General features: G+C 36.3%; 1 protein-coding gene across 1 annotated transcript; it reads left to right on the plus strand.

Annotated features, from left to right (window-relative positions):
* Positions 1 to 242: 242 nt before the first annotated feature.
* On the plus strand, positions 243 to 23,887 carry zmp:0000000760 (collagen alpha-1(IX) chain). Its single transcript, XM_041251461.1, has 26 exons — positions 243 to 427; positions 3,710 to 3,822; positions 5,585 to 5,708; positions 6,391 to 6,781; positions 7,020 to 7,097; positions 7,189 to 7,284; positions 7,365 to 7,418; positions 9,829 to 9,882; positions 9,962 to 10,015; positions 10,103 to 10,156; positions 10,278 to 10,331; positions 10,717 to 10,770; positions 11,162 to 11,215; positions 11,305 to 11,358; positions 12,250 to 12,294; positions 12,387 to 12,440; positions 12,556 to 12,609; positions 12,703 to 12,756; positions 13,248 to 13,319; positions 13,420 to 13,455; positions 16,141 to 16,173; positions 16,481 to 16,627; positions 16,929 to 17,105; positions 22,391 to 22,481; positions 22,863 to 22,940; positions 23,108 to 23,887. Exons 2-26 carry the CDS (start codon positions 3,738 to 3,740, stop codon positions 23,320 to 23,322), a joined length of 2,262 nt encoding a protein of 753 aa, XP_041107395.1. The 5' UTR covers positions 243 to 427; positions 3,710 to 3,737; the 3' UTR covers positions 23,323 to 23,887.
* Positions 23,888 to 23,924: the final 37 nt, after the last annotated feature.

Below are 23,924 nucleotides of genomic sequence, written 5' to 3' on the forward strand. Positions count from 1 at the left end.
TAAACAGAAAATAATAATAATAATAATAATAATAATAATAATAATAATAATAATAATAATAATAATAATAACGTGTCATATTGAATTACTGTAGTGGTTATCCATGACCCGGCTAAGCAAAGTTCCAAGATAATATGCATTCGTTTTACATACAACGGAATCAGCATCCAATCATGTTTGAAGGCTTCATGTAGTGAACCTATGGGGAGAGGGCAGATCCCATTGGTACCGAAGGTGGAGCGGAGCGCTGGGGGCAAACTCCCAGGGGCACGAGGAAGATCTCAGGGAAGGTGCTACCTCTTGCGCTCGCAGTTTGGCCCTGTGGGATGTCGCTTTAAAATTGGCTGTATTCACAGAACTGTGGGGTACCTGTGAAAGACACACCAGCAGCCCGTCTTGTGGACCAAGTTAATTTTTTAAAGAATATGTAAGTCTATATTTTGCTTCTTTTAATATATGAATATGACTATAAACATGTTTACTATAGTTAATAAATACAAGAAAAAAAAAAAAAAAAAAAAAAAAAAACAAAGCAATGCTGTATTAAATGCACGAAATATCATGTTGTTAAGGGGAAAACTAATATTGTATAGTTCCTGTAGTTATTTCAGTTTGTAACAGTATATAAGGGAATAGCGGTCTGTAAATTGTACATTGGCTAATAGCAGGTGTTTTATATTTCTGTATGCTTTAATTTGTTTATTTGCGTTGATAAAAAAATAAAAAAAAAAAAAAAAAACTACGAGGGTAATTTTCGATTAAACATACATTAGAATAACCTGCCTACATACATATCCTACCTGTTTAATGTATACATGATTCATTGGGTTTTGACTGTAGAATAGCATTACACATCACACTTGTATGAATGGTTGATGATTGTGTAATTACTGTGTGTTCTTGTAGGTCCGTTTTAAATATGTCAGTCCAGGATTCTTTAAAATAAATACATTGACAGTGAACGTTTTCAGCTACCTAAAGTATTTGATTTAATTTTGACGATGGTAATTTTCGATTGGTACTAGTTATTTTGACCCAATTCATGTCCATTATTTTTTGTATCCCTCATTGTTAAATATTGTTATTATTGTTAATCTGGATACCAACTTGATATTGAGAATTCGTGATATCTTAAGCACTATATATATCTATATATATATATATATATATATATATATATATATATATATATATATATATATATATATATATATATATATATATATACATATAAACTTATATTTTATTAACTTTTTTTAACGTCAGGCAATATCTTTTTTTTTTTTTTTTTAAATGCACATTACAATGTACATATTTGGCTTGATTTCTATGCATTAACTTTAATCTAATGGAAAGGCAATCTGTAAACTAGCAACAAACATCAATGATTTATAAGAGATCCTAAAATAAAGAACAAATACATCTAGGTGCTGTCAAAACCAGTTACATTTTTCAGTGGCTGTCAAATTCCGACATGCAGTGGGACTTAGCAGCAGACTGTAGGTGTTAAGTTCAATATTGGTCTTTTTAAGGGAGTGAAAAATTGAGATGGAATTGCAAGTTTAATGTGTAGTAAAGTATACAATTACTACAGTATAAAGAAAAGATTGTGTTTTAACGTTTAATGCAGTAATGTTTTAAGCCATCTACAGAATGTTATCAACAGGGATTTTGAACACAATTGTAACAGTCCCTTTTGTTGTTTTGTTTCTTGTTTTTAGACCACTTTCAATAAATGTAATTCATTTGGGGATTAATGTATGTGTTTCAATACACTTTCTAACATTATCATATATTCTAAAAAATCATGCATGAGTTAAAGTTTTATGAGTAAGGGCATCATTTCGACTTTTTTTTTTTTGTTACACCATAATGTTAAAGGGGCAGTCTGAAAACGTGAGGTGAGTATGGAAAGACAGCTGCCAGTCCCTTTGGGATCCTACGCTATCCCTAAGGCAAACGGAAGTGTGGACCAGGGGGTCACGGAGGGGCTGCAGGGGGGAGGCTCAGGGGTAGGGAAGATGCAACAGGTCTCTTTGAAATGCTTGCCTACAAAAAGTGTAGAGTATTTGAAGTCAAGATATAGATGCAACATTTCTCTCAGTCTGTAGGATTTGTAGCACAGAACAATAAGATCAGGCAACCTTTTACTGCCTGTTGGCAGAGCACCTTGCCGTGATATTCAGATATAGTCCAGGGTTTTCAATGTTCCAAATCAACATCTAGGATAAAGCATGTATTTATTTAAATGGTTTACTAGGAACATACACTGGAAAACTAAGTACATTATGAAACACAAATCTGTTAAATACAAATCAATACATTTTAAAACATGAACTTGCTATATTCAATATGAAGGAAATCAGATCATGTAAAACATAAATTGCTAATATTAAAATAAAATAGTAATATAGATAATAATGTGTAGCTTAGTGCTGGGGAATTTGAAGAGTGATATGGTTATTTGTTCTGTTACATACTTCACATGTATCATGATACATATCATATTGTGACCTGCATATTGCAAGATTATATCATGACATTAGAGTATTGTTACACCCCCTGTGTGACAGTAATGACGAGGTCTATTCAGCCTCAATATATTTCTAGTGTATACTGTGATACACATTTTCTTTTCATTTTTCTTCCCTGTCAATCCCGGATCTTTGACTCAACAATGTAATGCAATTAGTTTTACCACAGTTTATACCGAGAAGCTTAAAAAAAGCCTGCATACATCTTCAAATAAGAGAACTGATTGACCCCATAGTGACAGAAATACTGTATTGGATGCTACGTTGGCTTTATACAACCACTAAATAAGTAATTTTAAAGTGTTGTACCCATTTCCTAATTATATTTGCCTTGACACTCCTCCTTGTAGGACGGCAGTACTTACATTTACTCCAACTATAAACTGGGTGCTAAAAGGGCACTAACTAGCTTTGTACATATGGGGCAAACATACATATAGAGCTGCAGGAATATTGTGAGTCTAGTTTTGCTCTACAGCTAGTATACAGTAGGGCCACAGACACAAGCATACACAGATATGCAGAATCTATGAGGTCCTATGTCCTTTTGAGATTTGTTTATTTTTTATTTGCATACAAAAATTATATTTTTATCCTCCAGGCCTGCTGCTCTGTCCTAGAACTTTGCCTGGACAATCGATGCTGCTTGAATAATTGAATAATAACAACGGTGTACAACACAATAACAACACAATGGCAATGCTACATTTTATCACAAATAATAAAACTGAATCAATGCAAATGTAGTTCATTTAATTTCATTTAATTGTTATTCAGTCCAATCAAAAACATTTTAGGGGTATACTTTATGCACATTTTAGTGGCATTTAATAATAATATGTATTGAGATATCCCAATTTTCCCAAGGGGTAATATAGATTAAAACATTTCTCAGGCATTTCACAACCCTGGTCAACAGGTTTGATGTGTTGATTTGAAATAGTGACAACCATTTGCCACATTTTCAATTTGTGTGTGTTGTTGGTGTGGTTTGAGGTAGTGTGTGTGTAGGTATATATAATATATATGACTATATATACCTTATATATATATTTATATATATATATATATATATATAGTTTTATATACCTTATGAGGACTAGTTTGTAATATTTTATTTCATTCATGTTTATTCTGCAATTACAATATTTTAATTCCTTTATCTTTTATTTTAGGTGTATATAAACTCCAGAATCTCCCAGAATGAAAACTCCAACCCTTAAAACTCTGCTGGTTTACCCAGTTCTTCTTGTGTTCCTTGGCTTTACAAGATGTGAGGAATTACCAAGTAAGTGTGAATCTCACTAGCAGCATTCTACTTTATACTTTCTTAAATATGACAGTGAATGCCTTATCTATGTATCAATTGCTGTGGAGAAGTTACTTATTTATACAACAATGAAAGCATACATATTCCATATTGAGGCTAATATATTAATGTCTAAAATCTAAGTTCTAGTTATATGTTGCAGTTGTGACTGTAAATGAATAATAGCTTTCCAAAAAATGTGCAATTCTAACATCCAGCCACCAGGTGATATTATACGCTGTTTCTCTTGTCCGAACCTGTCTCACCACTAAGCAAACCTTTTTATTTTCTCTTAGAAAATACTTTACCATTACATTTGCAGAGTTGTTGCTGTTTGATTAATCCACATGGTTGGGCTTCATCGCTGGTCTTACTTCCTCTAGTCTTCATTACCAACAACAGCATGCCATGGTTTAGACAGGAGAGGGTAGTCTGACGATTAAAACATATAAAATATATGTGTGTTGTTATCAAGGACTACAATATTTGCTTTTCTGTCAGTTGCTACCAAGCTGCTAACAAAATGTAAAAGAATAGTAATGTATGTGTGTTTATTTATTGAAAAATACTCCAGATAATCAGTTTTGATTAATAAAAAAGTGACTAATAAGATCTGGCTTATAATGCATTGTTCACCAGTGGGTAATGCGGCATAAATTATGTGATCATGTCAAGTACTTTCTTGCACTGAAGAACTGTACAGGTGAATCCCTTTCTTCCACATGGACCGATTACAATGTTCTTAATAGACTTAATAGACATTTCTTTAAAAGGAGACTGACTGCATGGTCCTGGTGATGATCTTTGTGTGCATTTGGTCACAGTTCTAGATGAAGACTGTTTCAAGATTAAAAACCTGGAAGGTTTACTAAAAGATGCAAGGTGACAGTATCTGTCATCAGCTTCGTCCTGCCTTTCAATTTAAGGGCAATTGTGAGCTCGTTGTATATGTATAGAAATATAGGTTGTCACTGTTTAGATCATTAAAAACTAAACTTCAGCCTTGTTTGTACATACACTTTTCTAGGAAATTCTTGGTGTTGAGTTTTTTTTTTTATTTAAATTGTATTGTGTTTTGCTTCAAACATAAATAAATATTTAAAATTTGATATTCAAAGTGTTACTCACATACTAAACTCAATTGTGTCATTTAGCATTCCAACCCAAAGTGCGAATGACACAGATTATAATGTATATTTTATTACAGAATATGAAAACCTCAGTGGTACAAATTACAGTAAATAACTTATAAAGCTGAGTAAGTAAAGCCTGTATCGTCTGAACAGTCAGTATATTAAACTGTCATTCCATACGTGAACAGCAGATGGCAGATCAGAAGGCCTGGCATCAAAAGATTAGTTTACACATTCCTAGCTGTACATTTAGTTTCTATTGATTTGCATGCATTTGTTTTCAGATTAATTTTAGTAATGTGTTGAATAAGATGTATCTACGCAGTGAATTATGTTTAAATACAGAATGATTTTCAATGAAATTAGTAAATACTAGATTCAATCTAGAGGTCTTACTTACACTGTCCTATTATAATACAAAATGCAGTGGCTTTATTTGATGTCTCTATAAAAACCGAAATGCTTGCATACTTATATTCTTTAATTTTTACACATGAGCTACTGTATTGCCATACATTTCATAAGGTTTTAGGTTACTGACTAAAGTCCCTCTTTTAATCTTTTAATTAAATGATTCCCTTCAATGTGTTCATGATTTTGTTGTTCAGGTTTTGATCTACTTGAAGAATTCCGGATATCTCAGTCAGAAGGTGTGAGGACAGTGGATGGATCTGAGGCAGATGCATTAGCTTTCCGGATTAACCCCACAATTCACTTAAAAAAATCAACGGGGTAATTTCTTTTTCACACAATAAACTTGATTTGGTTGTAAACTATACATATCTGACCCCAAATTAAATATTAATCATATTAAATGGTTATCGTCTGCCACAGTACATTTTAATAAATAGCAATATAGATGAAAAGTGTTCATTTGATGGATTCAGAATGGTGCTAAACCAAATTTTTGTTTTGTTTGTTTTGCTGGCAATACACAGCAGTGATCTAGATGTTGCTGGCACTTACTAATATAAAGCCACTTGATTGATCTTGGCTGATCTAGCCAATGTTACATATGGTATGTCTATAGCAGGTTACTAGAACTGAATAGCAGCTCCTGAACTCATAGTGAAAGCACCTTAACACAAAACATAATCATTGAGTCATATTTGCAAACATGATACAAATGTTTAGTTGTTTAAGTTAGTAATTTTTTATAAGAGTAAAATGTCAGTAAGTAGTAGGCTTAGATTGTAGACGAAAAGAAATCTTCAATATTCTGTATAATCTTCGTGTGAAGTGATCCAGAAGTATTGTGGGAAGATGAATGGTCTTCACGATAAAAGTGAAAATGAAGTCTAGAAAAGTAAATGATCTACAAGAAAATGTGAAGGTTTTTAGGTGTAAGCAAGGTAAAGGCTGGTTATTACCCCTTGATTTTGCTGTTTTTTTATTTTTGTAATTTTCCTTTCAGTGATGTATATCCTGATGGGTTGCCTTCAGACTACTCTATTATAGCCACGTTTAAGATGCTGGAGGACACTGAAAGCTCATGGAATTTGTGGCAAGTCAGCGATTCTGATGGCAATGAGCAAGTTGGCATCCGTTTTTCAGGAGACACCAAGTCCTTGGACTTCTTTTATGCCACTCCCCAGAATACCCAAATGCTAAGAACATTTCACAATGTGGAGAAACTTTTTGATGGGTCATGGCACAAACTAGCCCTTAGCGTGAAAGGTGATCAGGTGAAATTATTAATTGACTGCCAGGAAGTTAGCACCATTCCAATTAATGACCAACGACCAGTGATTAGAAGTGGATACACATCTATAATAAAAAGGGCTGTTGATGACTCATCTGTTTCTGTAAGTATTATGTCTCTTCAAAATAACTTAAGCCATCAAACCTTTAAACTTCAGTTCTATGCCTACTATTTTCGCTACTTATGTTTTTAATTTAGTATTTGCCACACAGAGTAACACTTTTGTGGAGGTGAATGATTCAGTAATATCTACTTTCTTGGGAAACAAAGTTAATAGCAATTGTTTGTGGTGGCTGGAAAATTAAACCGTTTTGCTTGTAACTTTATCATTTGTATGCCAGCTGGATCTACAGCAAATGGATCTTAATTGTGATCCAGACCAGGCCTATTCTGAAAGATGCTGTGAGCTTTCCAATGTTGTAAGTATTTGAATTATGTGTCTGTTTAAAGGTACAAGCTATAACGATAAGTCAACAATTGTCACATTTCTTTTACTGTTTATTTTTTTAGTGTGGTGGAAGTGCAGAAATTGGCCTAACTGGAAATCCATCCGGGTGTAGATGTCTGCATGGACAACCTGGAGTTCAGGGCACCCCAGGGCCTAAAGTAACTGTTCATTTAGTATTTTTAAAAATATTTTTACATTTATAAGTTACTGTATGTAATTTATTTATTTTTCATTTTAGGGGCAGAGAGGTCATAAAGGCCATCAAGGTGAATCCGGAAGACTAGGACATTGGGTAAGTATCTGATGCATTTTGTACATTTAAAATAGTAAACAGCTACCCGGGTCACAATCCTGCGTAGTGTGAAACCATATAACCAGGTAGACCCTAGCTCAGGAAGTGGGTTGACACGCTATAACCCGGGTCGAGTGAGACAAAATGCATGATGGGCATTTGTAATCGGAGGAATTAATACATTAATAATAGGTTTCACTTCCGCAAGGACCTTGCAAGCCGTTTATTCAGGGTTTGTTGATTGAGACACACCAGGAGCCAGATTGCTGTAGGGATGGTGTGGAGTAATTAAGAGACTTTTGCTGTAATCAACATTTGGGCTGACGATTTAACCCAGAGAAGTTTGGGTGGAGGCGTCTATAACAAGTATTTTTTTCTAAACAATTTGCGAAAGGTTGGCTTAAGTTGCATTTCACAGGAGAGATTAAAAACAGGTGAAAGTGTGGTCATATGAACGTTGTGCTTCTGGAGCATTGTGTACTTGCTTCTGTCAACCAGGACGACCCTGCTTCTTTAAAAAGCATTGTGAAAACGCTTAGACTGCCTGCCTGACACTGGGTCGTGACCTGGGTAGGGTCCAACCCGGGTAGAGCTTGTCAATGTGAAAGGTATTTAAGTGGCACACAGAGGATTGTAAATCCCTCACAATTAACCATTTAATAACCAGTGCAGAGTATAGATCTTGGTTGTACATAAGGTGTATATTGATACATAAATAGGCAATCCTTATACATTTACGTTTTAGATTTTTTTTTTTTCTGACTCTTCTCATCCTCCTAAGCGTGCTTGCTACAGATTTTTTGCTGACACCCTGCGGAGCATTCTCAAAACCTTAAAGGCTGTTTTGTTAAGGACTACATTTTTGTAATTAAATAAAGCTTGCCGTTCATGAAAAAAGTATTTGAGAGAGTTAGGAATTTGTTCTCACTAGTTAATCAATGAAAATGTTATATAAGCAGTCCTTTTTTTTAAAGAAGGAGCAGTGGAAATAATGCATTTTAGAGTGCAGCATTAGGATTTGTCACCGTTTAGATTACTAAAATATAGATTCTACTTTAAAAAATGCAATAAAACATCAGTGTGGCTATCTGTTTATATTGACTGTCATCCATCTTGGAGAACAGACTTTTTCTTGAGATTTCTTCCCTTGTATCATGTATTTCCTGTGACAGTGCAAAATGCAAACTGCGTAGCTGCTGGATAAATATTTATTAATGTGACCTATTTGGTCACATTAATATGAAGTACATCTTTGCTAATGTAAAACAGAACAGAAGTACTTCTATTTTTGCTATTTCTGGTGATTAGTTCAAATGGCTGTTAGCTCCAAACAGCTTTAAATAATTAGCTTTTTCTGTTTTCTTTTCTTTGAAGATTTAATTCTAGCTGGTTACATAAAAGTTACATCAGGGTTTTATAAGCTTGTGTTGCCTTCTCTGTCTGCTCTAGAGCTGCATTGTTGAGCAAGGAAAGCCTGTATAATGTATTCAGTAATGGGCCAGCCTAATTTAAATATGATTCACTGTTGGCTCCTTTTTACTAAAGACCCCTCTAAAACTAGATAGGAAAAGACATGAAATTCCATCATCAAAGTCCAATGTCAACCACTCTTCCCAAAAGCCCTGTTTACATTTTTACTGGAACAAGAAAGAAAATAACCACATGTTCCCTCATTATAAAACCATCTTTTGGAGAACTGTGAGTAATGTAGACATCTGAGTTGTATTGACAGATATCTATGAAGACAAACTAATACAACTATATTGCAAAACAAGGTTCTATCTTGAGAGTGTTAAAAATAAATAATTCACATACATAGATTTCTACTATCATATTAGATACCTTAAAAGTTGTAATAAGAGGACAGTGTATATATTACAAATAAATATGAAAAAGTGTAAAAAACTGGACACAAACAGAAAGGGCATTTGAGTGAACTTAATAATGTAAAGCAGAGATGAACAAGATGTTACACTAGAAGATGACATTTGCAGTGGAAAATAAGAGAAATCTATACATACTTGATTAAAAACAGAAGACAAATACAAATAAAAACACTTACTAATGAAGAATCAGGTGTAAATGAAAATGTTATAAATAGCCTCATGGTTTTAATAATACTTTTTACAGATTACTGGGGGACATAGTGCACAATATTGCACAGACGGATCAAACTGGATTTCTTTTTTCAGACAAGACTCATGCTCCACCATAAAAGAACATTATCCTCTTGGCTAAAAATGCAGCACTTATGACACATCTCTATATAGCAATTAAATGGAGTACTATATTGGTACATATTTTCAATACATATTCAGAAAGATATGTTTTCAGATTCATTTTCCATCATGATGTTTTTACTTTAAGGATTATTATTTAACTATAATAATAGAACTTTCTTTCTTCATAGGGTGTCCGTGGCAGTCCTGGTGACTATGGAGTCATTGGTGAAACTGGGGCTAAAGTAAGACTATTTTATTAGCTGCATTAATGTAAAATCAAGTATGATGTTTTGCATATTTACAAAACTTGCTTTCTTTTAGGGAATTGCCGGAATAAAAGGAGAAAAGGGAATGAGAGGACTCCACGGTCAGCGGGTACGTTCTCTAACATGAACAGCTAAACATTTCAGTTGCTTTTGAATAGTGACAATTGGCAATAACGGAATACTATCTATGTTACAGGGTGACCAGGGTCCAAAAGGACTTCATGGATTAACAGGAGCTCTAGGTTTTAAAGTAAGTTTATACATGTGCAGTGTCACTGTTAAGCAACTTTATACAGAGTGCTCCTGCTGCTGGGAAAATTATGAATTTACTGAAATAAGATGCATGTTATTATTTTTTTCTGCCTTAACAGGGAGTGTCTGGGGAACCTGGAGAGAGGGGAGAGAGAGGTGAACAGGGAGAAACGGTAGGATTAAGAATGTGGCATTAATGCCCTTTTCTTTGAATAAGTGTAGGGCTGTGGATTCTGTTAAAACTAGAAAAACAACTTACTTATTTTGATATTGATGAGCTAGTTTCTTTTTTTTTATTCACTAGTAACGTAAACTCCTTTCTAAGGAGTCTTGTTTTTTTAGGAAGGCTGGGACTAGTGTGTTTCCATCATGATAATATATTTGTAATTTGATTTATAAAGTATGTATTTAACAAACAGCCAGATTCCTTATGCCTTAGAATACAGTAAAAACAAATCCAAGTTTATCTTTGTATATACATATCAAGTCTATTTTTATTTATTTGTTTGTATTTTGTATATACAGTATTTATACCATTTTGTTTTTTTTTTAATCCAGGGAGATAGAGGTGAACCAGGTTATGAAGGAATTCCAGGATTTCAAGGCTCAAAGGTAATAATTGCTTTAGTGGTCAAAGCTGTCCTTCATTTCCATCTTTTTTAATCTTTTATAGTATTATATGCTTATTCGGAAGCTATTATAGAAATGTATTATACAGTGACCCAAATGTGATGGTCTATCATAAAACCACCACTTGATTGTACATGGTAGGCAGTTAAACAACCTAGAAATCTCTTCATTTTGGTTTACATTTGTAAGTTCCAAACAGATTTTCAAATAAAATGTACTTTTCTGTTCAGATTTGCTTGGTTTCCTAAAATTCCAAGGAACCTAATAGTCTTGAAAAAAAAGTGGTGAATGTTTTTGTTTGGAAAAAGATGGAAATTATATATTGTTATTCACACATTCCCTGCTATAATATTTTCCCCGGCTACATTATTAGGGCGATGATGGGTTCTCTGGATCTGAAGGGCCACCTGGCCCTCAAGGGCGGCAGGTAAGAATAACAAAGCATTTCATACAGGAATTGTTTACAGTATTTAGACCTTTTTAGTAAATTATATTGATAAATGTATTCTTTTGTAGGGAATTGTTGGTGATCCAGGTGAACGTGGAACCCCAGGAATGAAAGGAAGACCTGTAAGTATGACACTGTAATTTAATGTTAGCATTAGGGTTAGCTGGTACCCAGTTACAAAGATTTAATAAACTAAACAGAAACAACAAACAATTTACAATGAAGTGTAATTTAGTTAAACATAAGGCATATGGAAAATCGAAAACACTGTATCCTTGTAATAACTTGTTTTTCATGGAATCGTTTCACATAAAGCCATACAGGTTCTTTGAAATTTATAATAGAACATATGCATTTTGAAAAATGACTGGGTGCATAATATTAAGAGCAATAACACTAAGGTAATTTTTGCCAAAACAGTGTTATTACAGACTGCTGAGGAGCTTTCATCTCTTGTGATTTACTGTCAGTATGTTTCAGTGCTGTGATTTTTTTGGCTTGAGATATTGGCTTCATACTTGTTACACAACTGTATTCTATGATTCGATTATGGGTATCGTAAAAGAAAAGATTTCCATTTTGTGGCAGCCTTATGTCTCAGCAGTCATTTCCGGTACTGACTTCATATTTACAGTGTTGATGACCTTGACCTAATATGAGATTTCTTCAAATTTCGCACACATGTATTTTATGATTTCCTCAGTTAAATTCCAGTAAAAAAAAAAATAAAAAAATTACCAAACCAAAACAAAAAAAGAAACATTGTTCAGTAAAAATGTACCACATGGTTTCTGGTCATATAATTTTTACTTCATGTTTACAAAGCATTCAATTAAAAATGCTGTTAATTGTACATTACCTCCCCACTGATTCTTAGATTTTCTTTTTTTTACACAAAAGCTCCCATTCCCAGATATGAATAGATGTGCAAAGTAACAGTGCAATATATAAATAAACTGGTTTTACTAAATATTTGTTTATTATTACTTTTTTATTTTATTTTTTTTATATAGGGTTTTCCAGGACCTCAGGGACAGAAAGGGTTTGTAGGAATAAAGGTAATGACACATCTAATAGAATACATATAATATCAACATTTCATTAACACTTAAATAAATGCAAGCATGCTTATATATCTTTTTATTTGTAGGGGATTGTTGGTGACCCAGGTATGCCAGGAAGAGATGGGGATCTTGGTATAGAGGTAAGATTTCTGAACATAGAAAGCTATATCTATTTTCTATTTGGACCTTTTAATTGTATTTAAAAATTAGTGCTTTCATTGTGATTATAATCTTCAAGATGTTTGTCTGCATTAGGCATACCAAGGTCCTCAGGGCGGAGAAGGAAGTCTTGGCAGCAGTGGAGAATTGGTAATTATTTTACAAAACATATTAATATAATTACTCTTTTCATACATTAAATTAATTAAAGAAAACAAATAACATGTTTTATTATTTTAAAAGGGAGAGAAAGGGGCTGAAGGGCCTGTGGGGGATGAAGGTCCACGAGGAATGCCTGTAAGTAGCTATTATAGTCATAGTGTATTAGTGTTTTTACTATAAACCTAAAAGACCAATAGAAAGCTAACATGGATGAACCTTCAATTCAGAGAGCAATCTCTGCATTTTGTTAATGTAAGATTTAGAACATCTTTAAAGTATTATTCTGATTCTTACTTATGGTGAAAAATAGTTACCTTGAACACTCCCTGACACATGCATCCACCATGATACTTGATGCTGACATCGTCTGAAACTAAAGGAAGCACATTTGACACCTTGTGTAAAAATGTATCAATTGTGTGACATTTCAGTGATGGAATAAAATGAAAACAATACAAAATTGTGTGTATGTGTGTACAAGGCAGAACTAAAGGGTTAAGAGCTCAGTCTTAACATAATGTAGTGAGTAACAATTGTATTAATAAAAGACCAGTTATAGTGTGCTAGGTTGGAGTTGATGCATTAAATTGGAAAGAGGTTTATCACATGAAAGTATTTATTTACAGGGTCAACAAGGTCCAAAGGGATCAGCTGGAAAACCAGGAAGACCAGGATTTATTGGCCCACCTGGAAGAACTGTAAGTTATGCTTTTATACAGTATATATTCCAAAATGGTTTGAAATATGAGAGAAATGCACTTTTAACAAAGTGTAATAAATATTCTGATTTATCTACAGGGTCATCTAGGCTTACCAGGAAGACCAGGACCTAAGGTAAAGTTTAAAAGCATTAGTACAAATTCAGACTCCTAACCAATCTGGACATTGCCGTTTTATAAATGTTTACTGTGGTTTACTATAGTAAACACATACCAAAACACAGTGAAAGCTAAGGGAAAGCACGGTAAAGCAAAAAGAATGTATCCATTCAAGCATAAGAAAAATGGACCATTTGCATTTTTCAAAAACCCTATAATCTGCAATCTATGCAAATGTATGTCGACTAGACCTACCTAAAGGCTCTGTACAACTATTTAGCAACAATCGTTGGAAAGCAGAAGTATTCCAGAGTAGGTGATAGTGGATGTTTTCCCATCCAGCACAGGTAAACCCAAACACAGTCGGAAGTGGGTACTGATGGATCAAGTCTGCTGACTAGAGCAACATGTTATGACAAGCAACAGGCAAATTTCACCTGTTTCCAGCCCAATAATGCACCAGGAACTATGCATTGTGGACTTCAGCAGCAGGTCACTTGTGTGGATGACATCCTTGGGGATCATGTCCCATTTTTCTGTCTGCATCAAGCTCTCTGGTGTCACGAGTAGGGTTACATATGGACGAGCACAACGCCTTAGAAGGTCCCAGAGGTGTTCTATGGTATTAAGGGGTGGGCTTCTTGTTGGCCAGTTCACAACCTCTATAGTCTCCTGCTCAAGATAATCCATGTCAATCCTGTATGATTACCTTGCACCACAACAAACTGGGCCAATTGCACCAGCAAACTGTCTTACTACAGGCCCCAAGACCATGTCTGTGTACTGTAGAGATCTAAATCTGCCTGTTGGAAGCAAAATAAGATCTGTGCGACCTCCAATGCAGAGGCCTCCCCTCCAAAATGGTCACATTCAACCATGTGGAATTGAGCAATCATTCTCTTCACACTCATACTTTAAATCTCAACTTGTGAGTGAACAAAACATGCTTCCAATGGAGCTGTCATTTCTGATCAGGTGACAATGTTCTCTTCAGTCCTAAAGTGGATATTTGGGCCCCTGTGCAATGGACTAGTGATTTCTCTGTGCCATATTGTGTAGATATCGGACACTGCAAGGTGTGGTCGACCTCCAGTGACCCATCCAGGACATCTAATGTACAAGTCTGTGGTTTGATAACATGTCCACCATCAGAAGATTTCACATCACATTGACCAGCTAAAAGTCTTTCGGTAACCTCAGATTACAGCATTTCAACAGCTTTAGCAGTCTGGATGTCAGTCAAAAATTGTTGTCTACCACCAACTGGCATTATTAAAAGTCATGATTCCCAAACCAACAAATAATGTTATCACCTGAGCAGCCACTTGAATAATGACCACATCTGAAGTCTAGATGAGGGTACTTTAAGGGAGGGCAACACGTAAAATGTCTACCTGGCGAATGCCGTAACATCTTTTTAGACTGTATGTTAATTTAACATTTTCTCCATACATTTTTTTAGTGTCATTCTAATTTTTTTTTACCAGTATATGTACAAGTACCACAGACAAGAGGAAGAGGGTGCGATCCAAAAAGTTTGAGAACCCCCTGTGTACATAACCCCAAAGACTGGGATAAAGTACAGGCGTCTGAACATATACACATTTGTAGATCTGTAGGTTTGTCACATTTTTTATCTCAGGTTGTTGAGAGCCATGTGTGGATGTTCATATGCCACACTTGCAGTTTTACATGTACATACAGTGGATGTAGGTCATATTGATCTAACTTTTCAGATGGCTCTAATTATGCATTTACAGCATGGCAGGGGATGTATACTACTAACATACGTACTTTTTTTGTGGCAAAAACTTGCATCTGCCTTTACAAATTAGCACCCCCTTATGTTCAGAACTAGAAGTAACAAAACCTAAAAAGCAATAGTTGAAAAACATTTAAAAAGAAGTGATTGTTTATGCCAGTACTGTATACTTTATTGGTGAATATGCAGTGCCAGAGACAACGACACAGATACTCAACTCTTCTGCTGTATTATGAATAACAGTCATTAATACTACCACTGGTATTGCTACGTTATTAACATTAAAGACATGTTTGTGACGTCAATTGTACTTCTAGTTGAGCTTATCAAAGCTGTCATAGCAAGCTAGTTTGTTAGAAACCAGCAAAAGTGGAACTCACTGGTGACAGTGACTGGTGGCAGTAGCTGATGACATTCGCTGAAATAATGTCTGTGTATTAGGTTACAAACAGATATATAAGAAGCCTAACATTACTGTTACCATAATATATAACATACATCAAATAGGGGTGTGATGATATACATACTGGAGGTACCAACATGTTATGGTTCGCGATATTATCCTACATAATAATAACTAAGCATTTTGATTTTGTTAAGCTGGGTATTTTCCACATAATAAAACTCACATGTTGACACAGGTATCCATAGGAATTCCTTAGTTCCACAAGTGACAAGGTTCAACAATAACAAAACAATTTTGTTATTAATGTATTTTCATTTAAAAAAAAAAAAAAAAAAAAAAAAATATATATTGTTCACATATATATATCAATAATATAGATATAATAATATATAAATATAATATAAACATATATATATATATATAATGTCATATATATATATATATATATATATATTATATAATATAATATATATATTATATATATATATATCATTACAAACAGTTATAATAATTTATTTTATGTCTTTACAAAGGGGCAAAAAGGAGTCAAAGGCCCAAAAGGAGAAGTGAGTACCAACCAAATCACTGTTGTTAATGTGTTAACAGTTTGTTGGAAAGCCCTGTAAAAAACTTAACTTTTTAAACACACTCTATACTTTATCTGTATTATAATATTTTACAAAATAACCCATGCCTTGATAAACTAAAACAGATTATTTTGATTCTTAGTGAGAGTCAGTGTTAAACAGAGGTAGTACTGACTTATTTGACCTGTGTACTGTTTTTGATTGGTCTCTTTTAAAAAAAAAAAAAAAAAGAAAAGATTAAGTATCTCTTTATTCATGTAACTCTTAATAACATTAACATGTTTAGGTTGGAGACAAAGGCCTGCTGGGGCCACTGGGAGTCCAAGGTAAAAGAGGTCCAGGTGGGGAGCCTGGATCTTCAGGGGCCGTTGGAGCAAAGGGTGTCCGTGGAGACGAAGGCCCTGTCGGATTCCAAGGGCCTCCTGGACCCCCTGTAAGTGTCTTTAAAACTGTAAATTATAAACAAGGCAGAAGGTTGATCTTTTTAGGAATGTTTGTCATAGTAAAACTAAAATTATTTGGGTACATAATAGGTTTTGCGTGTTATAAAAACAATTTGAAAAGCAATATTTTGATTCAAATTGTAATGACATTTATTGCTGATATCTGACCATGTATGTTTAACCATGCAGAATGATTTTTTTTTTTAGGTTCTGTTGATTTGTAAGTAGTTAATTAATATATACAGGGTGCGTATTGCATTAAACTATATGTCTGTGTCTTTTTTAATATAGGGACCAACATTCCCTGCAGAACATGTAATTGAGGTCTGCCAGAGAGTGGTGCTTGAACAGATGTCAGTATATGCAAACGTTGTGAGAAGGAAATGTGCCAGTGCATGTCCACTTTATGGTGACGTACCAATGGGACCCCCAGGACCCCAGGGTTTGAATGGAGAACCTGGACCACCTGTGAGTATATACATGCATCTTTTAAAATGTGTGTAACATAGAAAACAATTAAACAGAAATCTATAAAAAATGATATATATATATATATATATATATATATATATATATATATATATATATATATATATATATATATATAAAATTATTATACATTATTATGCATCACTGTCATAACATTTTAATCACCAGTTCTTACAGGTAATTTTTTTTTTTTTTTTTTTTTTTTTTTTACCATGATTATCTTCACAGGCCCCATTCTCTGCAATACTTAAGAACTACGTAGTCTGTTTCCCCTTTTCTCAGCCAAATGAGTGCTTTAATGGCAGGGTGTTAAAGTAAGAAAGCTGAAATATTTGGCAGTATAGGTCGGAATGAAAACATTAAAACTTTCCACATCTCTGTGAAGACAAACACCATGTTACAGAAAAGGCATTCATTCCGTGTTTCAGCAGAGAATGACTCTGAATCTCAGCTTGGAAATGTTTTCACACATTTGTTATGCAGTTAACTTCTCTGTATTTTACAAGCAGATGCACTTTAGATGCTAAAGCGTTTGTTTTTATGGAAAGGCTATATAGGTCATACTTTAATTACGAGGCCGCTTTTTATATGCCTATACTTTTAGATGCTTGCTTCTGAGAAACCAACTAGGGACTGTCTTCCTACTTCTAGTGCTCCACATACACACTGAATTTAAGAAACGATTGAGCGTGAACAGCCAATCAGCTTCCAGATTAAGCAGGCTTCTATTTTGCATAGATTCCCGCTGGAATGTTGAAGTGCTTAACTGTGAATTCAATTTTAAATCAATCATGCATAAATACTGGCTTTTCCCCTTAACATTCTAATCTACAATTTGATAATATAAAAAGCTATTTAAACATTGATACCATAAATAAACATTGATACCATAAATTTTGATTTATTCTGAAATATATCAATACTGGAGTGTTTAAATTTGCCATCCTCACTGACTACATACAATCCAGCTGCCAAACATCTGCAACAGCAAATCCCCAAGACTAAAACTAATAAAGAAAGACATATCAGTGTACTGGAACATGATCTTCAAAACTTGGAACTGCAAAAAAATGAACAAGACAACAACCTAAATGGTCAATATCTCTTTTTTAATAACTGATTAGCTGAAAAGCACCATAAAACAGAATTTAAAACGGATAACGCAACACTTAAATGAGTGAGTAAGGCACTTTTATGCTTCTTTAAGAAACGCCAAAGGAAACCAATACAATGTGCCAAGATACGTCTTAATCAGAGCAGGCATTAATAGACATCTTAATAATCCCCCTATAGCAGAAATATAAACAGTACACACAGTGTTGAGTTTACACAATGTGGCAAACAATGTTTTTACAGGGGTGATTAAAAAAATGCACAGGGACAGAAAAGATAAATCCGAAAAACATGAATTCATCTCTGAACCTGACCTACAGAAACATAAAACACTTGGCATCTTAACTACTGATGAACCAAGAGGGCTTCTGTATAAAGTGTGGTTTGACATACAGCTACACTTTGCCCGTCAAGGCAGAGAAGGTAAATACAGCCAAAAATGGCTTGAGATATGTTACTCTAACCTACAACGAACACACAAAAAACCACTCTGATGAAACAGAGAGAAATAAAGCTATGCTTCAAGGCAGCATGTTTGAAAAGCCTGGTGACCCAATGTGTCCAGTACAATCCCTCATTAAATATATGTCTAAAATGCCTCAAAATCCACCATATTTCTAACTTCAGCCAAAGCCGTTCTCTCCTGAAAAACCTATGTGGTATACCTGCAAACCACTAGGGAAAACACGATTGGGCGAAAAAGCAATGCTTCGCAAAAGCTACGCTAATCACTGTATAAGAGCAACTGCTGTTCAGTTACTTTCTGACGCTGGTCCTGAGACAAGGGAAATCATGTCTGTGACAGCACACCATAGTGAAGGCTCAATTCGCAGCTACTGGACAGCAAATCAACAGGAAAGACACGATTGGTCCACAATTATGTTATCAGCTGGATCCAAACAACACCTTCCCTTAAAACCAGCCTGTCAAACTGCCAACCCTGTTTCAGTTTTTTCTGCACCAACCAATCCACTCTCTGAATGACGCCCAAGTTACGAGTCCGACTACATACTACACAGACTATTCAACAATTGTACATTTAATTTGTCTGGTAATGTCCATAAGAAAGAGTAAGAACCCAAATAAATAAATATGTTAGCCAAATAATAATAATAATAATAATAATAATAATAATAATAATAATAATAATAATAATAATAATAATAATAATAATAATAAAAAAACCGTTTTCTCCATGTATATGTCGTTTTTCTATTATAATTATGTTAGGGACTGTTTTCTTAAGCAGAAGGTTACCTGACAAAATATCAGAAGTTTAAGGTAAATATATGTTTTAAACTTCTTTTTAAAGAGAAAATAAAGAAATAAATTGTTTTCTAATAGCAATAGAGCCCTCTCTGTGTGGGCTCTACCGTGTGATAGATGTGCTTGATTTCGTTACCCCAACCCCATTTCGCATTGACGGGCTCTATCACTTAAATAAGCCATTCTTTTCTGACCAATCTGTGTAAACTAAAGCATTACTTAAACTGAACAAGTTGCTTCAGAGAATCACCAGTTTTGTATGGACTCTTTTTTAACTTAAGTTTTCACCTGATGTGACAGGGTAGCTGATGTGGTGATGTCAGGCCAGAAGCAGGAACATAAACAAGCACAGTACTGCAGGGCAAAAAGACGTTGCAGCGCCGTTTATTTGAATAATAAAACAAAAATAAATATTATACAAAAACAAAATAACAAACACAAAATATTGTGATCAGATTGGGCAGTAGCCTTCACTGATCGCACTGATCATACCTATTATTTATTTTTATTTTTACATGCCTCTCTCACTCGCCCCAAACACCCACCCCAAGTGCAGCGAGCTGCAGGCTTTTATGCAGGTGACCATCTCCCGATTAGCAACAAATTAAATCACTTAATTAATTCCGGAGATGGCCACCTTCAACACAAGGTTTTTAAATACTCCTGGCAGAGGATGAGCTGTCAACCTCGCCTCTGCCAGAACACATTTAAATAAAAACAAAACAAACGCTTGGCTACGCTGTCATTTAAAAATACCTCAATACAATAAATCATAACAATAATACAACAAAACAAATACAAAATAATAACAGGGCTACTCGCCCTGTTACATACCCCCCCCCCCCCCCCCCCCCCCCCCTTGTGCAAAGCACACATGGCCCCAATGGCTAACTCCCTCCTCAGTTTCAGAGTCCTAGAAGAGGGGAAGCATGGTGTCCATGGGGGTGTCCATGGTGGGAGGTCTTTCACTTCCCACTTCTTTGTGGTTGGCAGCTCCCTCTTCCTGGGCTTCAGCCACGTGATCTCCCACAGCGAAACAGTTGCAGGGGTTGCTGGTCTACTGACCCCCCCACCTTCTTCAAGACTGGCAGTTCCCCTCTGTGGGGCTACGACCACAGTATTTCCTGCTGCCATGCAAGGCTGACAGCGACCCCAGGTGAAGCAGAGCCGGCAGCGATCCTAGACGAAGCAGAGCAGACAGCAACCCCAGGCGAAGCAGAACCACAACAGAAACAGCTCAGGCAGCCTCAGGCGATGTGGTCCAGCCAGCAACCCCAGGTGATGTGGTGAAGCAGACAACCCTAGGTGATGTGGAGCAGCAAGCAACCCCAAGCGATGCGGAGCAGCAGACAACCCCAAGCAATGCGAAGAAGCAGGCAACCCCAGGCAATATGGAGCAGTAGGAAAGCCCAGGCGATGCAGAGCGTCAGGTAACCCCGGGTGATGCGGCACAGCAGAAAACACCAGGCAATGCGGAGCAGCAGACAATCCCAGGCAATGCGGACATGGCATCCCTGAGCGGAGCGGGCGTGGCATCCCTGAGCAGAGCAGGCGTGGCATCCCTGAGCGGAGCAACGTGGCATCCCTGGGCAGTGCAAGGCAGGCATCCTTGGCGGTGCAAAGCAGGCATCCTTGGGCAGTGCAAGGCTGGTATTTTTGGGAAGTGATGCGCCAGCGTCCCCAGGCAAGGCAGAGCCGACGACTTCAGGTGACAGCGGCAGCGGACCTTTGGGAGGCGATGGAGGCAGCGGACCCTCGGGAGGCAACGGCGGCAGCAGGAGCTCCACTTCTCCCTGTGATGGAGCCAGGATTATCGGGGGTGCTGGGGTTAGCCCTCTTCGCAGCTGCTGCGGACAGGCGGTTTTCCCACATGCTCCCCTCAGCAACCTATGCAGGGGCTGTTGAGAACTGCCAACATCCTGTCCTGGTCCCTCCAGTGGTGAAGGGAGAGGCAGCTCCTGCTTCTCTCCCTTTGGCAGTGGTGGAGGCAGAGGCAGCTCCTGCTGCTATGCTCCTGGCATTGGTGCAGGCAGAGGCAGCTCCTGCTGCTTTGCTCCCAGTGGTGAAGGTGGCAGGAGCTCCTCCCCTTCTGACTGCGAATGCGGCAGGAGCTCCTCCCCTTCTGGCAGCGAAGGCGTCAGGGGCTCCTCCCTTTCTGGCTGCGAAGGCGGCAGGGTCTCCTCCGCTTCTGGCAGCGAAGGCGGCAGGGGCTCCTCCCCTTCTGGTTGCGAAGGCGGCAGGGTCTCCTCCTCTTTTGGCTGCGAAGGTGGCAGGGACTCCTCCCCTTTTGGTTGAGGTGGGGGGACCAGCAGGCATACTCCCTCTGCTGGTGGAGATTGGCACAGCAGGTCTTGCTCTGCTGTGTTTAGTTGAAAATTTTTCAATTTCATGAGGTGATTGCCAAAGCTTTTAAATCTAGCATCCATGACTCTTCTTCTATTGTACTGAAGATCTTTTCACCTACACATGCAGATTTTTTTAAAAACACTGTAGGTTAACTGAAGGAGCAGGTTAAAAACTGCTCCAGATCATGTTCAGCCATCTAATAATAACAAACAGTATGTAGACACGACAAAAATAAACAAAACACTAACGATAACAGTTCAGCATAACCATACAAAGGAACAGACCACTTTGCTACGCCCTCTTTTGTACTGTCAGTCAGGACCCCTTGATTAACTAGTGCAACCTCTCCTCCAAACTGCGTCTGCCATGTTGTTTCTCTTCTGGGTCGATGATTTAGTGTATAATAGCTCCGCTTCTTTTCTAGATGACCAACTTCCTTCTAATGCTGGGAATGAATGGTCTGGTCGGAAGAGAGATCTATCACCAATAATCATTCTTTCTCTGTCACAGTCATGTTTTTGTATGTTTGTCATTGTTAGGGTGAACCAGGTTTAAATGGGGTGGATGGTGAAGAAGGACAAGAGGGTTTCTATGGCGAGCCAGGTGATCAAGGCAAACCAGGAGAAATAGGTATGTGTTTTAAATACTACCATGGAACTTTCTATATAAGTGTATCTATCTCATTGCAATGAAAGAATCATTATTTTCATCATGTAAATATCAGTCCTCCTGTTTTGTTTGCCTTTATGTTCCTCAGTTAAGTCATTTGGGAAAAAAAGCGTTACTTGTGGGGTTGGCGTGGATCATATAAAGTCAAATATATGTTTTTTATGAAGGTACATATTGATGACTTATAGTATGTAAACATGAGTAATATAAAGATAGTTGGTCCATTTTGTACCACATGAACAACAATAGTTCATTGTACTGTTGCATTTAAAAAATCCCTGATGAACATTGTTTATGAAGTGAGTTTTAGATGATGGTATGTGGTTGTGTGTTTACTTTCAGGTGATCCAGGAGATACAGGTGATAAGGGAGCTAAAGGTTATGGTCTACCGGGCTTTATTGGAAATCAAGGACCGATGGGTAAAGATTGTCTTTCATTTTGCAAAATCTTAAGAACAACGGTAGTTATGTGTGCACACCCAAATCAACTGTGGAACCGTTAGGGTCTGTCATTAACAAGTGTGGCATATATAATAAATCAATGTTATAATTCTAATAATTCCTTATTTTCTAAACAAAAACAATAGGCAAACGGGGAAGAACTGGAACAGCATTTGATGGTCAACCAGGACAGCAAGGTCCTCGGGGACACATGGGCCAGCCTGGCTTGAGAGGATACAATGGACATCGTGGTTCTCCAGGAATTTGTGTGACCTCAGGTTGTGATATGAACAACGTGACTGACAGTGCTGTAGAGCAGTCTGCTCAGAGGGCCGAAAGACCATCCTCCCAACTCACTTAGCGACAAAATAAAATTGAACACATATTGAAATTATTTTATATAAACAGCGTTGTTTTGGTAACCAAGCTGAACACTGTAAAATGTTGAATCGTCATGAAGTATCAACTGTTATATAATGAACCAGCAACATCGTATCTATCAATGTAAATAAGCAGACAGATTTTAACAAATGAATTATATCATGTTGGTACTATTTTGTGCTCAGTTTTTAATTCATGGTTTTTTTTTTTCTGTTAAGTCAATTACCAAAAGCAACAGCTCCCCAGCCCAATATCCCCCCCCCCATATCAATAGTTTTTTTTTTTTAAATGCTATGCACTCCTTTAGTACAGCCATAGAATATTGTTAAACATGTAACTGCAGTTAGGCCACAGACAGTTTTCATATTTTGTTTGCTGTTAAGTCTGTGCCATTGATTGAAGTTATCAAGCTAAAAAATAAACTATCAAATGCAGAAATGTAAAATATAAAGTTTAAAGTTTTTGACTTCTATGCAACTTGACTCCTTGTTGTGTTTAAATCTAAGGCATCATTTAGAAAATGTCTTACACATACAAATGTTCTTTATAATAAAATGTTAAAACATAACACCTTTGTTTTAC

The sequence above is a fragment of the Polyodon spathula genome, chromosome 5 (assembly GCF_017654505.1).
Source record: "Polyodon spathula isolate WHYD16114869_AA chromosome 5, ASM1765450v1, whole genome shotgun sequence".
Lineage (NCBI taxonomy): Eukaryota > Metazoa > Chordata > Actinopteri > Acipenseriformes > Polyodontidae > Polyodon > Polyodon spathula.